This window comes from Anopheles arabiensis, chromosome 2 (assembly GCF_016920715.1).
Source record: "Anopheles arabiensis isolate DONGOLA chromosome 2, AaraD3, whole genome shotgun sequence".
Lineage (NCBI taxonomy): Eukaryota > Metazoa > Arthropoda > Insecta > Diptera > Culicidae > Anopheles > Anopheles arabiensis.
The window spans coordinates 62,862,747-62,881,990 of NC_053517.1; the positions used below are offsets into that span (position 1 = coordinate 62,862,747).

At 36.4% G+C, this 19,244-nt stretch overlaps 1 protein-coding gene and 1 long non-coding RNA gene across 10 annotated transcripts in view; one reads left to right on the forward strand and one right to left on the reverse strand.

Moving 5' to 3' along the window:
* Positions 1–1,023: 1,023 nt before the first annotated feature.
* The window catches only part of LOC120897848 (homeobox protein extradenticle), a 51,412-nt gene continuing 33,191 nt past the window's right edge, over positions 1,024–19,244 (reverse strand). For 6 of the 9 annotated variants that reach the window (XM_040303040.1, XM_040303014.1, XM_040303022.1 and 3 more), the window contains 6 exons: positions 17,974–18,271; positions 7,356–7,508; positions 7,071–7,251; positions 6,895–7,005; positions 5,166–5,313; positions 4,789–5,070 (listed from right to left, as the gene is read on the reverse strand). In XM_040303040.1, coding sequence (XP_040158974.1) covers positions 4,789–5,070; positions 5,166–5,313; positions 6,895–7,005; positions 7,071–7,251; positions 7,356–7,508; positions 17,974–18,226 — 1,128 coding nt within the window. In that variant the 5' untranslated portion in view covers positions 18,227–18,271. Of the gene's footprint in view, positions 5,071–5,165; positions 5,314–6,894; positions 7,006–7,070; positions 7,252–7,355; positions 7,509–17,973; positions 18,272–19,244 lie in introns of all 9 variants that reach the window. The other 3 variants (XM_040302989.1, XM_040303031.1, XM_040303049.1) reach the window with 3 other exon arrangements.
* Positions 18,258–19,081, forward strand: LOC120897891. The gene is made up of 2 exons (XR_005738593.1): positions 18,258–18,598; positions 18,721–19,081. It is a non-coding gene; the product is annotated as an uncharacterized LOC120897891 (long non-coding RNA).

Consider the following 19,244-nt stretch of genomic DNA (forward strand, 5'->3'; position numbering starts at 1 on the left):
CCCGTTCCGAACACGCGGTGGCGGTCATGGTAGCTGTAGTATATGTCGTAGCAATGCTTACCACGCCTGTTGTGCACACCGTTCCCTAGCCACCGAATCTCTTGTAAAGCTACGAGGTCCATGCTCAGTGTGGCTAGGGCATCATCAAGTTTTTTCAAGGCTCCGGCTTCGCTTAGAGTGCGTACGTTCCATGAGCCCATTTTTAGAGTAGTCCGGGGGCATTGCGTATGGTCGGTATCGGCACTCCTACCGAATACTATCGATAAAATATTGACGCTGCTACCGAAATCTGCCAAAATAATCTGGCCACACTGGCACTGACGCTCTGTGCTCAGAGAGCGCACTGTGCGAACGTGGTAGTACTGTGCGAAAGTGCTAGCACTGTGCTAGCACTTCCGCACTGGTTCGAAGTGCACAGTGCGCACAGCACACTTAGGGCAATGTGTGTGTGCGCACAGCACACTAAATTGTGCTACTTTACCCAACACTACATGTGAGCGTCATTTGTTACTTTATTTTGTATAGGGAGATAGATAGTAGTAAGAAGGTCACCACAGCCATCCGCTCGATCGAACAATCGAAACGGTTTGGCTGCGCTGACAAACAATAATAAACAATGCCACATTCACGTGTCCGATCGGTGGCTGATCGGTATGTTGACGACGCAGCATTTTTAGGAAGAAAAAACAAAAAAATATAGGTACATGTTTTTAGGAATCATTTGAGAATAAATGGGGAAAATCATGGAAAATAAAGTCAGTGTTCAACTTTGATCGCCACATTTACTCCGAGGTAAGCTTCGAATGTGATAACTGGTCTATGGTACCCTTTTGGATAGGTGCATTTAGAGTCCAATTTCCAATGTGGCTGTCGAAAAAGAGTACCGACGAGTCCGATCCCACCACATTAAGTTCACTTCGCGTAACAATAGTCATGAAAGTGTCCCAAAAAGATGAGAAACTCTGAATAATCCTATATAGGACATACATAAACACATTCTTTCCACTTTGTTCTTACATGATATAGATGAATAAGTAGATTTTTTATTATTCTGTAGCATTATAATTAAGTACACATAAAATTTAAATTTAATAGATAGATTTTTAAATCGTTTTCGTATACATGCTTTTGTTTCGTCTCCTACTTGATTTTTTTGTGTGTGTTTTTTTCTTACAGCGTTCGTTTTTACTCTGGAAACAGCTAGCCATTCACACGTGTTATTTGTTTCATTCAGAAATATTTTTACCACACTTTCTGTTATCGGTATAATGTATTTGTCTATAAAAATACAGAATAAAAAAACGAAATACATAATATCATATTTTACTACTGTTTAGTGAGTTGAAATTAACGCGGTTTTTCGATCAATGGATTTTGATACTTCTTTTGAAACAATAAAAGCTTTTAATCAGCCTAAGTAGTTACACAACACACTTATGAAGACATAACACTCAAATCGATTTTCAGATGTGTGTTAATTACTGAGACAGTTTTTTTTCGTGAATGGTTAATGTCATTTACATTATTACAATGACATTTTATGGACCTTGCATCTTGAAAATTTTGGGCATTTGCTTTCGTATACCTGAGGGAGTCTTAATATTTTTTCTCATTTAATAGACAAATCCTTTTGTACACTAATAAGATTTTTCTTCTATTTTTGTTTGTTTTTATGTGTAATTTTTGTTTTTTAAGTAAAATGAGATTTTTATGCTGATTTGTATGAGTCAATACCGTTTAAGTTCGGATTATTTCATCATCAAATTCATTCAATCGTGTGAATGTTATACATTGAAGCAGTTGTTCGAATTGGCTAGTACTAGTACTGAAGATGAAATGAAAAGAATAACCACAATGTGTTGAATACCAAAATCATAGCACATATCATAACTATGGATACAGAAAAACGCTATGTGCATTGAACGGCACTGAAGTATATTTCAACCGCAAATAAATTTAAAAATATTGTGTATAATGTATGTTATTTCGCGACCTCTTAACATGTTCCTGTTGTTTTTTTACTTTGTTCACACTACGCTTAAACTTATTTGTGCAGACACACTTATTGTCAAAGTTGTCTACTGTGTTTGCAGAAATTATTAGATTTTCTTGAAATTATTTCTTCATAATTCGTATACAAATGATTATTTTTTTCAACTCAGTTTTTTCCATCTGCCTAAGCGATCCAACACTTTTCGCATTCAATGTGTCATTCATACTTTTATTTAGAGATTTTGTTTTCGCAGATTATTTATTTCTAGTTTTTTTGCACCTACATACACTTTTCGTACGTATATTGTCGTTGACGTTTCAGATGTATTTTATCTTATTTCTGTTTGTATTTCGCAAGAGGCGTCGTACGTCAAATTACAGTAGTAACCGTTTTTTGACTATTGGAAGCTCTCTTTGCTATAATTTACTCACTGACTTTTTACTCAAATGAAGCAAAAAATGCTACGGTCTATGGTTAATTGAAGATTTTGGGTGCTTCTATATTATCTGCTCAGGATTTACATCTGTATTGTAATCACACAATCGTGATCGTAGCACTTTTGCTGGTACACTAGTTGTACATTAGTTTCTAATGTTTTACAATGTCCTGTTTGTTCATGGTTTTCATGAAATTACACATTTAAAAAAAAATCTATTTTTTAATTCGGTAATTCGAAGAGGGAAGAAAATATGAATCATATTTTATGGGCACATCACAAAATGCAATTTAATCGTGTAATATGAATGTTTGTAACCTGGCAAGTAGCTTAGAAACGTTTGAAAATTTAAAAGAATAGTCAAATTAAAAAAAATTCAATTGCATGTATATAACGCTTCCAAAAGAAGCAAACACAATATTAAAAAAAAAAGAAAACTAATATGTGGTATAGTTTTAGCCTTACACAAAAATTATCATAAATGCGTGTCCCATTGAGTTTGCATGCAGCATGAAATTGATAGCCATATTTTGAAACATATTTTTTAATATGGTTTGAAATAAAATCGACTGTCCAGATGTTATAACTTGTGCCGAAGATTTTTTATTTTGCTTTTGCCGTTTTTCACTACGCAAAATGTTTGTTCGTGAGTTACTCCCTTGTTGTAGAAAGTTTTCACCGCAAACTAAGCGGATTCTTTGCAGTTCATTATTTTTTAATTACGTATATAATTTGCACCATAAACAATGTCTATGGTGCTGACTGCCCGCATCATCCTATGCCATGAATGATCTTTTGTATACCGTCATAACTTCTCAGTAAATCAAACAATTGGGAATTTAAGCAAATTTCGGCTAAAATAATGCACATGCAGGATGACCTTAATCTTTAACGTAATTTTAAATAGGCCTTCAAAATAAAACACTAATTCAGTTTTAATTCAATAGATTCCCTACAGATTGGCAAAATTCGGTATGTGTGCAACTTATAATATTTGAATTTTGTATTTATCTTATAGTTTTCAATTTCGATGTAGTTTTTTATGTTGTTGTATTTAGTGTCACGTTCACGTAAGATTACTATTTCTCGACCTTGGTGCGACGCATTATACTTTCTGCATCCAATTAGCGTGTTGCATTCTATTGCCATTGCATCATCCATTGTAGCGCTGCTTTTTCTATCATCGTTCTTATCCAATCCTATTATCTAAAAGTATACACCGTGAGTTTGATTCCCAGATTCCTCTATGATTACATTTCTCTCCGTATTCAGTTATGCAGTTTATGTTGTTGTCTTCAAATTTCATCATGAAAATGGTATTTTTATGTGTTCAGTTTCTTTCTGAAGCATCATCCAAAAAATTTTTTTTTGCAAAGTAAATATAAAAAGTATGTTGTGGTTTATTGCCAGGTGATAGTGGTGATCTCGAAGATTTTAAATATTTTGATTGCTGTGTATGCAACAGGGCTTTCGATGTAAATTATGATAATGCATTTAATCATCCAGTGTATTTGAAAAAAAGGTTATGAGATTATAATAGTAACATCATAAATAACACATATTATTGATCCGGTAAAATTATATAATACATGAATTCTGAATCAGTTGGCTACATCGGGTAAAGCGTACACTGTAGAATCCATCTATTTTTATTTCAACCTTGCAGCTTGTTACAAAACATGCGAAAAGCATTTCAATCCATCTTGCAAAAACAAAAACATAGAGCACATAATGTGACATATATTGAATTCCAAGAGGTTCATAATGTCAATAGTATGAATTCGTTATATAGTAATTCGTGAAATTAAAATACCATTCTTCACCAAAGCCAAGGGATGGGTTACGAAGAAACAAATATTTTCAAATTCTACTACTCATTACATGTCTTCATGATTAGTTACATGTCATGAGTGTGACGTATTACATGAGACTTTTTCCATTTCAATTTCAGTAGGAATCATATCAGTTGCTTTGCGCTATCGTTAAATTAAATATTTGTATTGTTAGGCGGGAACCAATCATTTCGGCAAAACACACTTTATTTGACTTATTTTCAAAGTTAGTTTAATGCCATTTATCCGTATACTTGTGTTCTCATCTTGATGTGTGATGTACTTTAAGGTAGAAAGTAAAACTAAAGATACACTTCATATTTTGCACGCTTCAAGAGCTATTCCATGTTCATTTCTAGTGTGTATCGGTATCGGTGGCTGTTTTTTGCAAAATGTTTGTAGTAAAAATGTTAAAAATAACGAATACGAAATTTTAAACACAAAATCCTGATATTGTTGCCAAGAACAGCACCGGTAGCGTTCGGAAGTATTGATTTTTGTATACCCGACTAATCCTCTTTATCAATTTACGGACTTAAATCCTGGTGTAATTGATCGTATCCCATACTACCATCGTAGGGCTGCTGCTGATCATAACCACCAGATCCCAATGAATAACCCATTGAGTCTTGCGCAGGGGCGGGAGACATCATTGGAGTAGCGGCGCCGCTAGGAGGTCCTCCCATAGAGTACGGGGATGCGCCTGCTGCCTTTTTGGCAGCGTACAGATTTGCTTCCTCCTGAGCTTTCCCAATGTTCTTTTTGTAACGTATGCGCTTATTTCCAAACCAATTTGAAACTTGTGAAACCTTCAAAACAAGAAAATATTCATTGAATCGAGTCATTGCTGTATCAAAAAGTAAATGCATTAACAATCAGCTAACTATTCTATATTAAAACATACCGTAATGCCACATTTTCTTGCTAGTTCTTCCTTGGCCTCTTCTGACGGATAAGGGTTACTTAGGTGGCTATAGAAGTATTCGTTTAGAATTTCAGAAGCCTGCTTACTGAAATTACGCCTCTTTCTTCGTGCGTCTAAGAATCGTGAGCTAAAATATTACAGAAAATTTTAAATTAATGCTTGTACTTTACATAATGTGTCGAGATTTACAAATAAAAGAAGCATACAGACTATCCTACTGATAGGGTTTTTTTAGTTGGGTTGTTATCCAACGAATGAGGTATCATTGACAGAAAGAAACTCTGGCATGGTTGTCTTACAGGTATTAAGTATCGCCTTTGCAATACATTTTAATTTGAATATCTATTTTTTCAAACAATTTTATTTTTTATTTTCATTTGTTAAATTTTCCGTTTGTTTACTAGTTCGGGCTGGTCTGGTGGTACACAGTCGTCAATTCGAACGACTTAACAACGACGTAACAAAAAGTCACTGAAAGCCAAGCCCACTTCACTAGTGGGAACATGCACGCCTTGACCGGCAGCGGTTGTTGTACCAAAAGAAAAAAGAAGAAGTTTACTAGTTCACTAGTTGGCACGCAACCGTATTCCAACCAGTATGGTCAAACTGTTGGTGGAAATATTGTTTTCCGTTTGGTGTTTAAAAATACGCTCGTTTAAATCATTATTTGTTATTTTAGATAATAAATACAATATTTAAATAATGAATAATGAGATTTATTAAAATTATTCGATGTCTTATCACCCAAGTTTCATTATGTGCGTTATATACAAATGTATTAAAATGACACTAATTACTAATTGCATACAAATCGCATTTGAATTTTGAACCAACACCAACTTTGAAAGGTGTAAAAAACAATTTTGTTAAGCATCATCAAACGATTCTTTAAATGCTCATTCACGGAAATTTTGTTTTATTTTCAAACTGCCGAAATGTTTTCTTTCTTGTTTGTACTCAATAACCAAATATAACCATATTACTAAAAAAAAGCTCATTCAAATTAAAATCTTCTTTCGTCTTTTGGCTCAACAACCGTTGTCGGTCAAGGCCTGCCTGTACCTCTTGTGGGGTTGGCTTTCACTGACTTATAGATTTCCCCCATTGTAGGATAGTCAGTCCTACGTATGGCTGGCGGCACGGTCTATTTGCAGCTTGAATCCATGATGGGCATGTTATTAAGTCGTACGAGTTGACAACCAAGAGTTGTACCACGAGACCATACAAAAAAAGGGTTTTAATATTGGTCAGTCTCATGGCACTGTCGTTCAATGCACAGCTTAACATCAGCCGGCATCGCAAACGAAATGGTTAAAAATTAAGCAGAGTCATTAAAAAAAATGCTCGACATTGGCATCGCGAACGCATTGAGTTAATTTCCCGAAAATCGTTACGAGGGTTTCAAATAGTATCTCCAGCTCGAAATCTTTTTAAATTGTGTGCATCTTTGTAATTTAAAAAATTCATTTACTTTTTTCACCGTTCTTTGTCCAACTGATCACTCATTGGATGTTTCAAGTAATGTGAAATAAACATATTTTTTGCAAACTAGAACCACTGCTTTAAACGACTGTTAAAATGTCCATTTATTCGCGATGCCGGTTATCATGTCTTGACCTCTAAAATGTTCCATTGCAGGGAACTCCATCCTTCACCCACACTCATCCATAATTATTCACACATGATTGACCTGATCGAATAAACTTACCGCAAGATCATAACGGCTTCACAGGTGGATTGTTTGAGCTGCATTTGGATGGAGCTGAATTTGCGATGAATGATTTGTACCATACGTTCAATTTCTTTCGGAGTGATGGGCCTGTAACGATAAATTATGGCCAGATAAGTTATCTAAAATCATCTCTCATCATCTTTTTAAATTACCTTGTACGGCTTTGCTCTCTTAGTAAGTTCATTACATGCGTGGTAAACTCGCTACAAGCTTGTTCATATTTTTCAAGCTCCTGGTGATAAATCTGGCGAATTTGGGCTAATTTTGCACGATAGTCTGAATGCTCGATCGCATTGTCTTGTCCACCAGTTAGATCAGATTGTGACAAAAAATCTAAAAATTTGTACGTAAAGAGATATTTTGAATAGAAAAAGAAAAGGGAAAAAGAAAAAAAACATCAATTAATAACAACCGTCTATTTTGTAAATTTGGCTTACCGTTGGCAGCGGCCATTGCTGCCGCGGCACTATCCGCACCTGCACCACCGCCTTTTTCTGGACCAGCGACTCCTTCCGCAATCAACATGTTGTCCAATCGCATCAACTGCGGATCTGGAGGTTCTTCTTCTTGGGTGTTTCGCAGCGATAGAACTAGAAATTGAAAATTTCAAAACATAAAGTTCATTAGAATAGTGCAGACATGTTTTAAATACGCTATCTAAAATAAAATAACACCAAAGAATTTTCTGCAAAACTTAGGAAAAAATCCTTTTTTTTCTGATAAAACTTTTTTCTTTTTTTTCTTTTGACAAAACAACCACTGTCGGCCAAGGCCTCAAACGGTGGGCTCGTCCGGGATTTTAACCCGGGACCTCTCGCATCCTAAGCGAAAATCATACTCCTAGACCAGGGGTCTCCAAACTACGGCCCGCGGGCCGCATGCGGCCCTCAAGAGCTTATAATGCGGCCCACGATGACTTTGCCAGAGTTAATATAAATATTACGTTATTATGACTTTTTCAAATAAAATTGTATTTTTTACTTTTCTTAGACAAAAATCAAGCTTTAGTAACGCGAAGCTGTACAAGTAACGTTAGTATTTTGTTATAAAAACGAGATTTAAACGTTCAATCATCAGTTAAAGGTAGCGTCAAATGGCCCTCAACATTGTTATTTTTGAAGCAATGTCGCCCGCAAACTGAAAAGTTTGGAGGCCCCTGTCTTAGACCAACGAGCCCGTTCTGTCGGCCAAGGCCTTCCTATACCACTATACCACGTAGCTTGGCTTTCAGTGACTTACATATTACGCATAGCAGGATAATCAGTCCTACGCTAGGGGGCACGGTCCATTCGAGGCTTGAACCCATGACGAGCATGTTGTTAACTCGTACGAGTTGACGACTGAATCACGAGACCGACTTATTATTTTTAACAAACTGTTTTTGGTACACATAATTCATTGATATACCGCATGATCACGGCACTCGAACGGTTGTTGAATACAACAGTATGCTTCGAATCGAACGGCCAAACAGTATTCTGAAATTCTTAACGAATATTTCTTTAACCATCTAAGTAACCCTTATCCGTCAGAAGAGGCTAAGGAAGAACTAGCAAGAAAATGTGGTATTACGGTATGTTTTAATAAAGATACAGTATAACATATATTATAAATTGCACAATAATACTAACAATAGGCCTATTATTTTACTCGAATGACATTCGATTCCGTCGGAAGTACTCGAGTCCAGCGGGAGAAAAATTGGTATCGTTTTCACCATTCGAATCGATGAAGGTTTCGTCGACATTTTTGTTCTAGCATCTGTGTGTTTGACAGTTGGTCGAAGCAACCGGCGGTCGGAGTGAGTGTAAACAAACGGATTCAGCACTTCTTTCAAATCATTTTTTTTCATAATTTTGTTGGAAATGGGTAAATATGAGTGATGAGAATGTTGAAAAACTAATGTTTAACTTAATTACACACATAGACAGTGGCTTAAATTATTTGTGAGGGTTAAATTTGCGCGTTTCCGACAGCTTGAGCTGTCGGCAGAAAATCTCTCGAATGCACCTTCCTGTTCGAGCAATACGGTACCGATTTTTACTTCGTCGACTCGAATCTGCCGATGAGTTACTCGAAGCGGAACGTCGCTAGCAAAACGATACGAAAATGAACATAATGAACGTGCGAGTGAATCTTCTCGAATGCCGAACGCAATATACAGGGTTTTACAAGTCAGAATAGAATGTCAGCAAAACAATTTCAGAAGCTCAAGATTCACTTAGATGTCAAACGTTGTTGTTTCACCGCATCGATGCAATTTTTTACAAGCGCTATTTGATTTTTAAATCGCTGAAGTTGTTTTTTAGAGGCCTTTCGCATCGTTTTGCAAATTCAAACACTCATTTTTAGAGTATATGATTGAGATCAATGCTTTTATTCATTTAAGCATTATATTTATGCAATATTACGTACAGTCAGTCCAAAAAGTATTCGTCTAGCTGAATATTTTGCAGAAAAATGCGAATTATGACTGCAATAGGCATGGGGTGGTAAAAGTAATGATGAGGTTTGATAAAGGGACTATCAATACACAAGTACTGCTAAAAATAAGAATTAAAATAGTTCAATAACAACTAAATTATTTAAAAAATTTAAAAAAAAGTCGTTTGATGAGCGCGCAAAAAGTATTCGTCCATCAGACTTTTGGCATAATATGCGTATAAAAACAAACGTTATGGAATCAAAAAATGTCCTGATCCTGTTTTTTATTGCATTTATGCCTATTGGTGACTACATGCACAACGCAAGAACTCATTTGAACCTTTAAAAAGGCGTATTTTTGACAGACTCATCTTACACGACATGTTCCAATTATTCTCTGGTAGAAATATTGCATTTTCGGACTACGTGGGCAAGTTCCATTGAAAAAAAAGGCATCTGATATCATATTGAGAGTCTACTAAATCATTTTCATCAGTTTGGTTTCAGCTTGTTTGGAGTTTCGGGCAAATGACAATGCCCTGTATGTTCTCCAGCTCGACTGTTCTTGAAACATGTGATACATTTTAAGTAAAATTTCTCAGAAATGGGACTCGAAGTACTTAAAAGCTGCATTAATATGTTTCTCCATCTCGTCTCCTATAATTCTGAACCATTTTTCTAGCTCACCTTACCTCACTGAGCCCTAGTATCATGATTCCATGATGCTACCGTTACACGAGATCTGGCTGCTGCATCTAAGTAGACTGTTTTCGCTATGGTAGACGTCGGCCGTATGACCTTGGCGATTTAAACATGTTTTAATATGTTAGTAGAGCCTAATTTGAAATAAATTCCTTAATTATTTGATGCACCTTAACAGATTTGGCCACTTTCTGTGTATGGTATTATTCGAACAAAACATGATTGTAACAACTCACTCATTCAAGCTATTACATGACAAGCTACGATAAAATGCAGCATGACCCATCAACCAAATGTGACCCATCTCTTGTCCTGATCTTATTGGCCATCACAAAATGCACTTATTCCTTGGTAAAATTTGATTTTTTGGACATTAAACTGCTTCATTCGTTAGATTAACCGTCAAATATGGCTGCTTACATGGCAGTTTGTCACACAATTAGTGTCAGAAAAATGGCCAAACTCTGATCAAATGAAGGAACGAGCCCTTCCACACATTTTGTAACCTTCAAAAATGGGTAGGATAGGTTATAAATAGGATTAAGATACGATTTTCGCCATCATGTTCCATTAATTTAACTCCCCCGCCTTTAATGCCTCTCTGACCGCTTGAAGTGCAATTGAAACAACAGAAATGCATTAATTTAGAAGGAAGGCACTAGGCAGATTGATAATAATAAAATTAATTCACGTCTACGTAGTGTTTGTCCAGCGTAAATAATTAAAAAGCTAGATGGACAAATACTTTTTTGCGCGCCCATCAAACGACTTTTATTCGTTTTTTATGTATTTTGGTTGCTATTGCACTAATTACATGCTTATTTTTTAGCAAAACGTGTTTATTGATGGTCCCTTTATCAAACCTCATTATTACTTTTATCGCCCCATACGTATTGCGGCCATAATTTGCCTTTTTCTGTGAAATATTCAGCTAGACGAATACTTTTTGGACTGACGGTATTTATGGTAAAAATGGCGATTTTCTGTGCAAAAAGCTACATAAACATTGTACATGTTTACATACGCAAGTGCTCGTAGCTTTTTGCACAGAAACACTCTTTTTTTACTATAAATACGTAATGTTTCATAAATATAACGCTAGAAATGCACTAAATAATTGATTTGTATACAAATAATCTCAAAATTTGTGTTTGAATTTGCAAAACGATGCGAAAGACCTCTAAAAAAACAACTTGAGCGATTTAAAAATCAAATTGCGCTATTGAAAATAGCATCGGTGCGGTGAAACAACAACTTTTGACAGCTAAACTCTTGAGCTTCTGAAATTGTTTTGCTGACATTCGATTCTGACTTGTAAACCCTGTAATAGGCCTGATTGTCCGTACTCGCTAGTGTAATTTCGATTTTTATTAGCGCATCTGACGGCGGCTTACCGAAGCATTTTGCCAAACAATTTGGAGCCGCTTCAGAAAATATGTTATTTTAAAATATTTTGTTATTTGTGGTTTTTACTTAAACTGGACTGGAAAAGGTTTGAAATTGATAGATAAATATGTTGTGCAAGTATTTAAGCCATTTTTGCATCAAAAAATGGTAGAGAACTACTTAAATTCGAGATCCGGCACAACCAATCCCTGGATGACCAAAACAAGCTTCCATCAACCGCCGCCAGATGCACTACTGAAAATCGAAATTACACTAGCGAGTACGGACAGTGTCCCCGACCTTAATACAGATCGGTTGTGGCGCCAATGACTATTTAAACAAACTTGGCGGTAAATGCAATTTGACGCGGCAAATTGTATCCCATACTGCACAATGAGAGACAAGAAAATTGTATCACAATCGATTGCAGGCGATTAATAACTTGCAAAGCAGAAGGTAGAATAGATTTGATTGTTGATTTAAAGAGTATCTGTAAAAAAATATCGTAGTTAAGCAGAGCGTCCTGTGAACGTGTCATTGGAAGTGGTGTGCGCAATAAAAAGAATACGAATAAATGACTACACAATCTCCAAACAGATCGTCCAACTATGTGAATATTTTATAAAGCATTATGTTATGGGAAGCTACATATTTTCATTTTTTGTATTATTAATATCGTTTCGTACGACTGATTGTGTTGGAAGGTTGTGTGTGAAACTGTAACAAATTGTTTGTAAAAAGTTAGTATGTTGTACTCTTTTTTCAAACGTTCGCAAACAAAAATCAGTGGCGCAAACAGTAGACGGACACAGTGGAGGCCAGGGGCCAGCCACCTTGTCGTTTTGAGAACTCGGTGGATGATAAGTCTAGTTTATATTACAGTGTAGTGGAGTGCAGAGTAGTTTCGTCAGGGGTCCCGTACTCTAGCAGGGCTATTAGGTTGTTTCTGTGAATCAACGACGATGAGGTTCCGTGACCGAGGAACCCTAAACATCTTTGTCCCCACCGGCAGCAAAAAAAATGAATAAATAGTCAGTTCCATGGATCAAAAAAGCAGACTGCGATGATTCTAGCTCAAACAATTCCCCCCTCTCCCTTATTGTATCCCTCGCTCACAACGTACTTCTTAACGAAATCAACGAAATCTTAACCTATAACTGATGAAAAATAATGAGCGCAGAATGTAAAGGCTTTGTATGAATTTTGTGCATAACGGTGCTATGCAAGATGATAATTTTGCAGATGAGTACGCTCATCATGAGTTGAAACTCCTTGAGGCCAGTACTACCCATACATAGGACTGACTATCCTGCTAAGTCAATGATAGCCACACCCATTAGTGGTATAGCATAAGGGAGAAATGCATCACATAATGCTCAACTTACGAGTTGACGATTGTATCACGGAAGTGCTACAATATTATAGGACAGTGCTCTCCAACCTTTTTAGGATCGCGGGCTTTGAAAATACATTTGCCGCGGCCCACATTTAATAGAGGAGTTACATTGTATAGACTTAGTTAAAAGTTTTTAATAAAAAAATGTTACGATTTGAGCGTGATAAGCGATTCTTTAAAAAAAATCTCTTTTTTTTGCGGAACACTTCTGTTACCGCCAAGTACCACAAGTGCCCCGCGAACCACAGGTTGGAGACCACTGCTACAGAGAACAAATTACCGCAGGAGATGATCAAATCAATACCAAAGGCTAACATAAACACCACAATGCGCAATTAAAGTTGTTAACCTAGAACAACAACTCGACATTTTATTCTACCCGTTCATGCGCAGCCAGATCAACGATTCGTTCTTTATGTTAAGATCCATACATTGTTTATCATATTTTGAATTTATTTTAAAATGAATTAAATAAGTTATAAGAAATAAATTAAATAAAAGCTACTGTCGAATGCATCGCAACATCACAAGAAACTAAAACAAGAAACCTATTTCTAAAGATATTTTTATGTTTCCTTTAAACGACATTAATCATATTATTAAATGTGTCCAATTTCGAATTTTCGATTCTGCCTTACTCGACCACATGATCGTCATGGGTTCAATCCCATTATGGACCATGGCCCAATACTTAGGACTTAGGACTGACAATCCTGCTACGGGTGAAATCATAAAGTCACTGAAAGCCAAGTCGCAGTAGTGGTAAAGGCAGGCCTTGACCGACAGCGGTTGTTGTGCCAAAGAAGAAGAAGATGTGTGAGTATCAAATAAGGATAATACATCCTTGTGAATGTTGTCCAAAGCAGCAGAAACACGGCAATCAAATTCACTTAACAGTTCTGATTTTAGATCCATCAGTGTAACAGATAACTCTTCCAATAAAGTACCTTTCCCACGGCGGCGCACATCCATACAGCTAGGACATACAGGCCTATTATATTGCGTTCGGCATTCGAGAAGATTCACTCGCACGTTCATTATGTTCATTTTCGTATCGTTTTGCTAGCGACGTTCCGCTTCGAGTAACTCATCGGCAGATTCGAGTCGACGAAGTAAAAATCGGTACCGTATTGCTCGAACAGGAAGGTGCATTCGAGAGATTTTCTGCCGACAGCTCAAGCTGTCGGAAACGCGCAAATTTACCCTCACAAATAATTTAAGCCACTGTCTATGTGTGTAATTAAGTTAAACATAAGTTTTTCAACATTCTCATCACTCATATTTACCCATTTCCAACAAAATTATGGAAAAAATGATTTGAAAGAAGTGCTAAAGTGCTGAGTAACCATCACATTTATATGCATCGGTGTCGTTTACAGGAGAAGAACAGGATAGACACACTGCCGACATGGTTGATAGCACACTAATACAGGCTCACTTGACCCGACGATAATCAGCAATAAAATCGGTAAGCAGCGACGACTAATGAACGGATGCAAACTCAAAATACACAGGAAGTTATGAGATATTCAGGCCTATTATTTTACTCGAATGACTTTCGATTCCGTCGGAAGCACTCGAGTCCAGCGGGAGAAAAATTGGTATCGTTTTCACCATTCGAATCGATGAAGGTTTCGTCGACATTTTTGTTCTAGCATCTGTGTGTTTGACAGTTGGTCGAAGCAACCGGCGGTCGGAGTGAGTGTAAACAAACGGATTCAGCACTTCTTTCAAATCATTTTTTTTCCATAATTTTGTTGGAAATGGGTAAATATGAGTGATGAGAATGTTGAAAAACTTATGTTTAACTTAATTACACACATAGACAGTGGCTTAAATTATTTGTGAAGTTAAATTTGCGTGTTTCCGACAGCTTGAGCTGTCGGCAGAAAATCTCTCGAATGCACCTTCCTGTTCGAGCAATACGGTACCGATTTTTACTTCGTCGACTCGAATCTGCCGATGAGTTACTCGAAGCGGAACGTCGCTAGCAAAACGATACGAAAATGAACATAATGAACGTGCGAGTGAATCTTCTCGAATGCCGAACGCAATATAATAGGCCTGATCGTCAGAGGTGCAGAGCACCACACAGAAAGCTTTTTTTACTGAACTTCAGTAAAATTTTACTGAAATTTTTTTAACTGAAGTTTCAGTAATTCTTTCAGTAAAAAGAATGTTTACTGAATCATTCAGTAATGTCCGGTGCTCACCAAAATGACAGCTCGTTTACTGAAATCCCAGTAAAGCCATTCTCATATTACTGATTTTTCAGTAGTTGGTAGCGATAAAAAAATGACGAAATATTTATTTTAAATTGAGTTTTTATTGATGCGCAGATATTGCCAGTCCCTCAGTTCATATTCATACATGTTTTGTGTTGTTTTATACAGTTTTTATACTGTATTTTGCCGCCGCAATTGTAAATGTTTCAGTAAGCGCTCACAGACACCACGCAATTTCAGCAAGCACAGTGGATTGTAGCAAATATTTTACACACCAACACGGCTGCCAATTGTGTGAAATAAATCCCGTAAGCCGAAATATAACCTGGAATTTCGCCAGGGTGCCTGTAAGCGCCTACAAAATCAACTTTTTGCACATCACGACCAAGTTAGAACCGCATTGTTTTGTTTTGATGTTCTGACTGACAGGTCGATTTGACAGAATGAATTGCTGCATTTTCAGTAACTAGTTAATTTGGCCCGGTTACAGGGTTATGCAAGATAATTTCTGGGGTATATAATAACCTGCATGCAACGGATTTCTTAAAATACAACGCAAATTCCATGTGGTTTTTAATTCCAAGTGATGCATTAAGAAGCGAAATTATCGAACATTTCGAAATTATCGAAAAACCGAACATTTTAGATTTTTTTACGCGATATTGTTAACATTTCGTATTGTTTACACAAAAATAAGCAACAGAAATGAGTTTCCTGTAAATAATTTACCAAAAGTCAGAAATTCGCATATTCAACTGAGTGAAAACCCGACATCGAATCAAGCATACTCTTACCGGTTTTTGAAGACTATAGTTATAAAGTTTTTTAGTTAATATTTCAATCACTAATCACACTAATTTTTACGGTCAAATTATGTAAGAAATCAATATTATGGATGTGATTTTTACTATTCATTTGAAAACAGCTTCAAACTAAGTTCCATGTGTATTATACACAGTTTTTAGGTATCTTTGTTTACCAACACGATAGTAACACAATACGACGACTATAGGAAGTAAACCACCATTACAGATGCAACGAAGTTGTCATAAAAATATACTTTTTTTGTAAATTTGTTGTGTTTGATTGTTAAAATGCTTGTGATTGCGAAGATTGATTGATTGATTTCTGTTAAAATATTCATAAATTTACCTTCCTGACACTTTAAATCTATTAAAGCACATCTGTACCCTGACATTGATATTTTTACCCTACCGGTACTTAAATTGTATATATACCGTTATAACAGCTCCAAAAATCGTGCCGGCCTTGGAATTGATCCCGCACCCACACCAAAACCTACACTAAACCCATAACGGTCCTGGAACTGATCCTGACTCCATGCAGATCCTGCAACACATACCTTTCGGTACTGGAACAGAACCCTCTACTGATCCTTGAAATGATTAAGATTCCATGTCAGTCATGGAACAGATCCTGATTCCAACCCCTGATACTGCTTCCTTATATATTTCGGGACCTGAATAGTACCTGAATCTGACTCACTAATCGAACCACCCAGTCCAGTTTTCCTATTTTTATCTCTTGTTGCATCGAGGGGTCCCGCGGTACTATCGTCAACTCGGACATTTTAATAACATGCCCGTCCCATGGACCGTCGCCCTAATCAAGGATTGACTATCCGGCTAAGTGGTACTAAGTATCGAAAGCCTGTAAAGACCGGCATGACCTGTTACTCCTAAAAGAAGCTTATTTGTTTCAGTTACTTTTTCGTATAAATGTTGTCGCAACGTTTTTATACATCCGGATCCAGTTCTTTGGACCACTGATTGGAACATTTTACTTTCACGTAGTAGAAGACATTCTTTAGCTATGCTTAAACCAAAAATTAGGCCCATGCATAGAAAAATCTCGAAAGACCACGGAAAAACGTTCAATTATTAAATTCAGATTGTTATTTGTATCATTCTTCTCCATACCGTTCAAAACACTAAAAACTAAGTCGGCGTTGCCGTTTCTATAGTCGATGTGGTATCCATTGTATGGATGTAAAATAAGCAAAAAACATCCAAGATACCGCTGGAAAGTAACGCTGATCAGCCTTACCTAGAATTTTATAATAGTGATTTGTTTTACTGGTATCCAGTGAAACGACTAATTTGACACTTATTTTACTGATTTTCAGTAAAATGCGTATTACGGAAATGAATTCAGTAAATTATTTTGCTGAAAGTCAGTAAAAACATGACATTCATGCTGAAAATCAGTAAAATATTCTATTACTGAACCGTTTCAGTAAAAAACTTTACTGAAGCAGGATAAGAAAATTTGCTGTGCACGGTCTATAATCCGGCTGAAGTGCAAAATATTTTGGCTGAGCACAACGTAGAAACAGTGATCCGATCACAACGTAAACATACAGAGCAAACGAAACACAAACACAAACAACCATACCAATAGCACCAATGCTTTATGATATGATTCTTCACTGTCAACTGTTCATTTAATCAAAAAAAAAACATTCGAAAAAAAGAAACCTATATATAATCGATGCGATCGTTCGTTCGATAAAATGTACTATTATATGATATCGATTCACGCTTCTTTTTAATTTTATGATTAACGTTAGTAGAGATTATCATGACGTAAATCATTAGATCAAGTTGACATTTTACCAATGGCACAGATAAAAGCCCACGTCGCCAATTTAATGCTATTGATAAAAAAAAATCTAGATCACCAGTCTAATCCTATATTAATATCAATTCGATCGGAGTTGAGAAAATGAACTCCAAAGAACTTTTTTTCCAAACTAATCAACTCAAAAAAAAATCATTAACGTCTCGAAATCACGATTTTTATAATAATTTTATATTTAAAATCTTCTCACAGTGTTATGCATAATAATGTAATATAACATTGTTCTGTAGCATTCCCACAAGAATATTTTAAGTGACATACCTGTTTTTTCCTTGATTTCGCACAACACAGCAAACAAAACTGGTTTCATCCTGTGGCAGTTAAGTGTGTGCTTGCGAGCTTGGGCCTCATCCAGGGATTGGTCAGTAATGTTCATGATTTGCTGCAAAATTTCGCCAATATCTTGTTTCCTAGGATCGTTGTCCACTCCTGCTTGACCATCGTTGGTCGGCATGCCATAATTTGGTGGCATTAAGCCACCGTGGCCTCCCATCATTCGATTCGGATCTTCCATTGAGATGATAATTGTGGTAGAGATAGTTCAATTCACAGTTCCTGTCTGAAAAAAAGATAAATGCGGATACAAAATACATTTACTAAAATACACATTTTTTCACCATAAGCTAAAAGTTACTGTCTTGTCGATGTTAGGTTATATGGTTCTATGATTATATATTAAAATGATACCCGTATAAATTTGACCGTTATTTTTCTCATATGCAGGGACAGCCACTGTAGGGAGGGCCGACATGCAAAATACAACCTTATTATATTGGTACAGAATGTTGGATTTCCTATATTCCTAAATTGAGTGATAGAATTATTATCGTCTTTCAGATAATAAAAAAAATGGGTGATTGATAGCATCTATTATATCACAGTACAGGTAAGCACAATAATTTTCATTTAGTATAAATATTTTTATACAGTAATTTTTACATAATTTCTTTTCAAAAATGTATTTTTCTTTATTTTCTTTTTGTATACGGTTTTTTTTTTAATTTTTAGAGTGGCTCCGTGGTACAGTCCTCAGCTAGCACGACTTAACAATATGTCCGCCGGGGGTTCAATGAACCGTTCCCCCGTAACAAGGACTGACTATCCAGTTACGTGGTCCAATGTACTGATGAGAAAAATGAAGTTTCCGTCGGAATCCATTCCAGCAAGCACCAAAGTTTTCTGGAACCGATTCTATGCTTCACCGTATGCATGCTTCACGGACAAAACAAAAGAGACACAGAAAAGTTTCCTCACGGCTACACATGTTCTCTACATGCGTTGTCTATGCGTCTCGCTCTGTATCACAGCGGATTCCTGATTCGACTTCACAGTAACAATGAAATATACACGCTGTACAACTGAACGACAATATACATGCCATTTTCATTTAGCATCCGTGATCCACACGAAACGCCGAAAACCAAACACCACCGCCCAATATCAAATTCTCGATATTGGCGTGACGGTGTCCCCCCTCACATTAAATTATATGCAATATTAACATTAACAAGTGCAAATTTTTCCATTTTCGT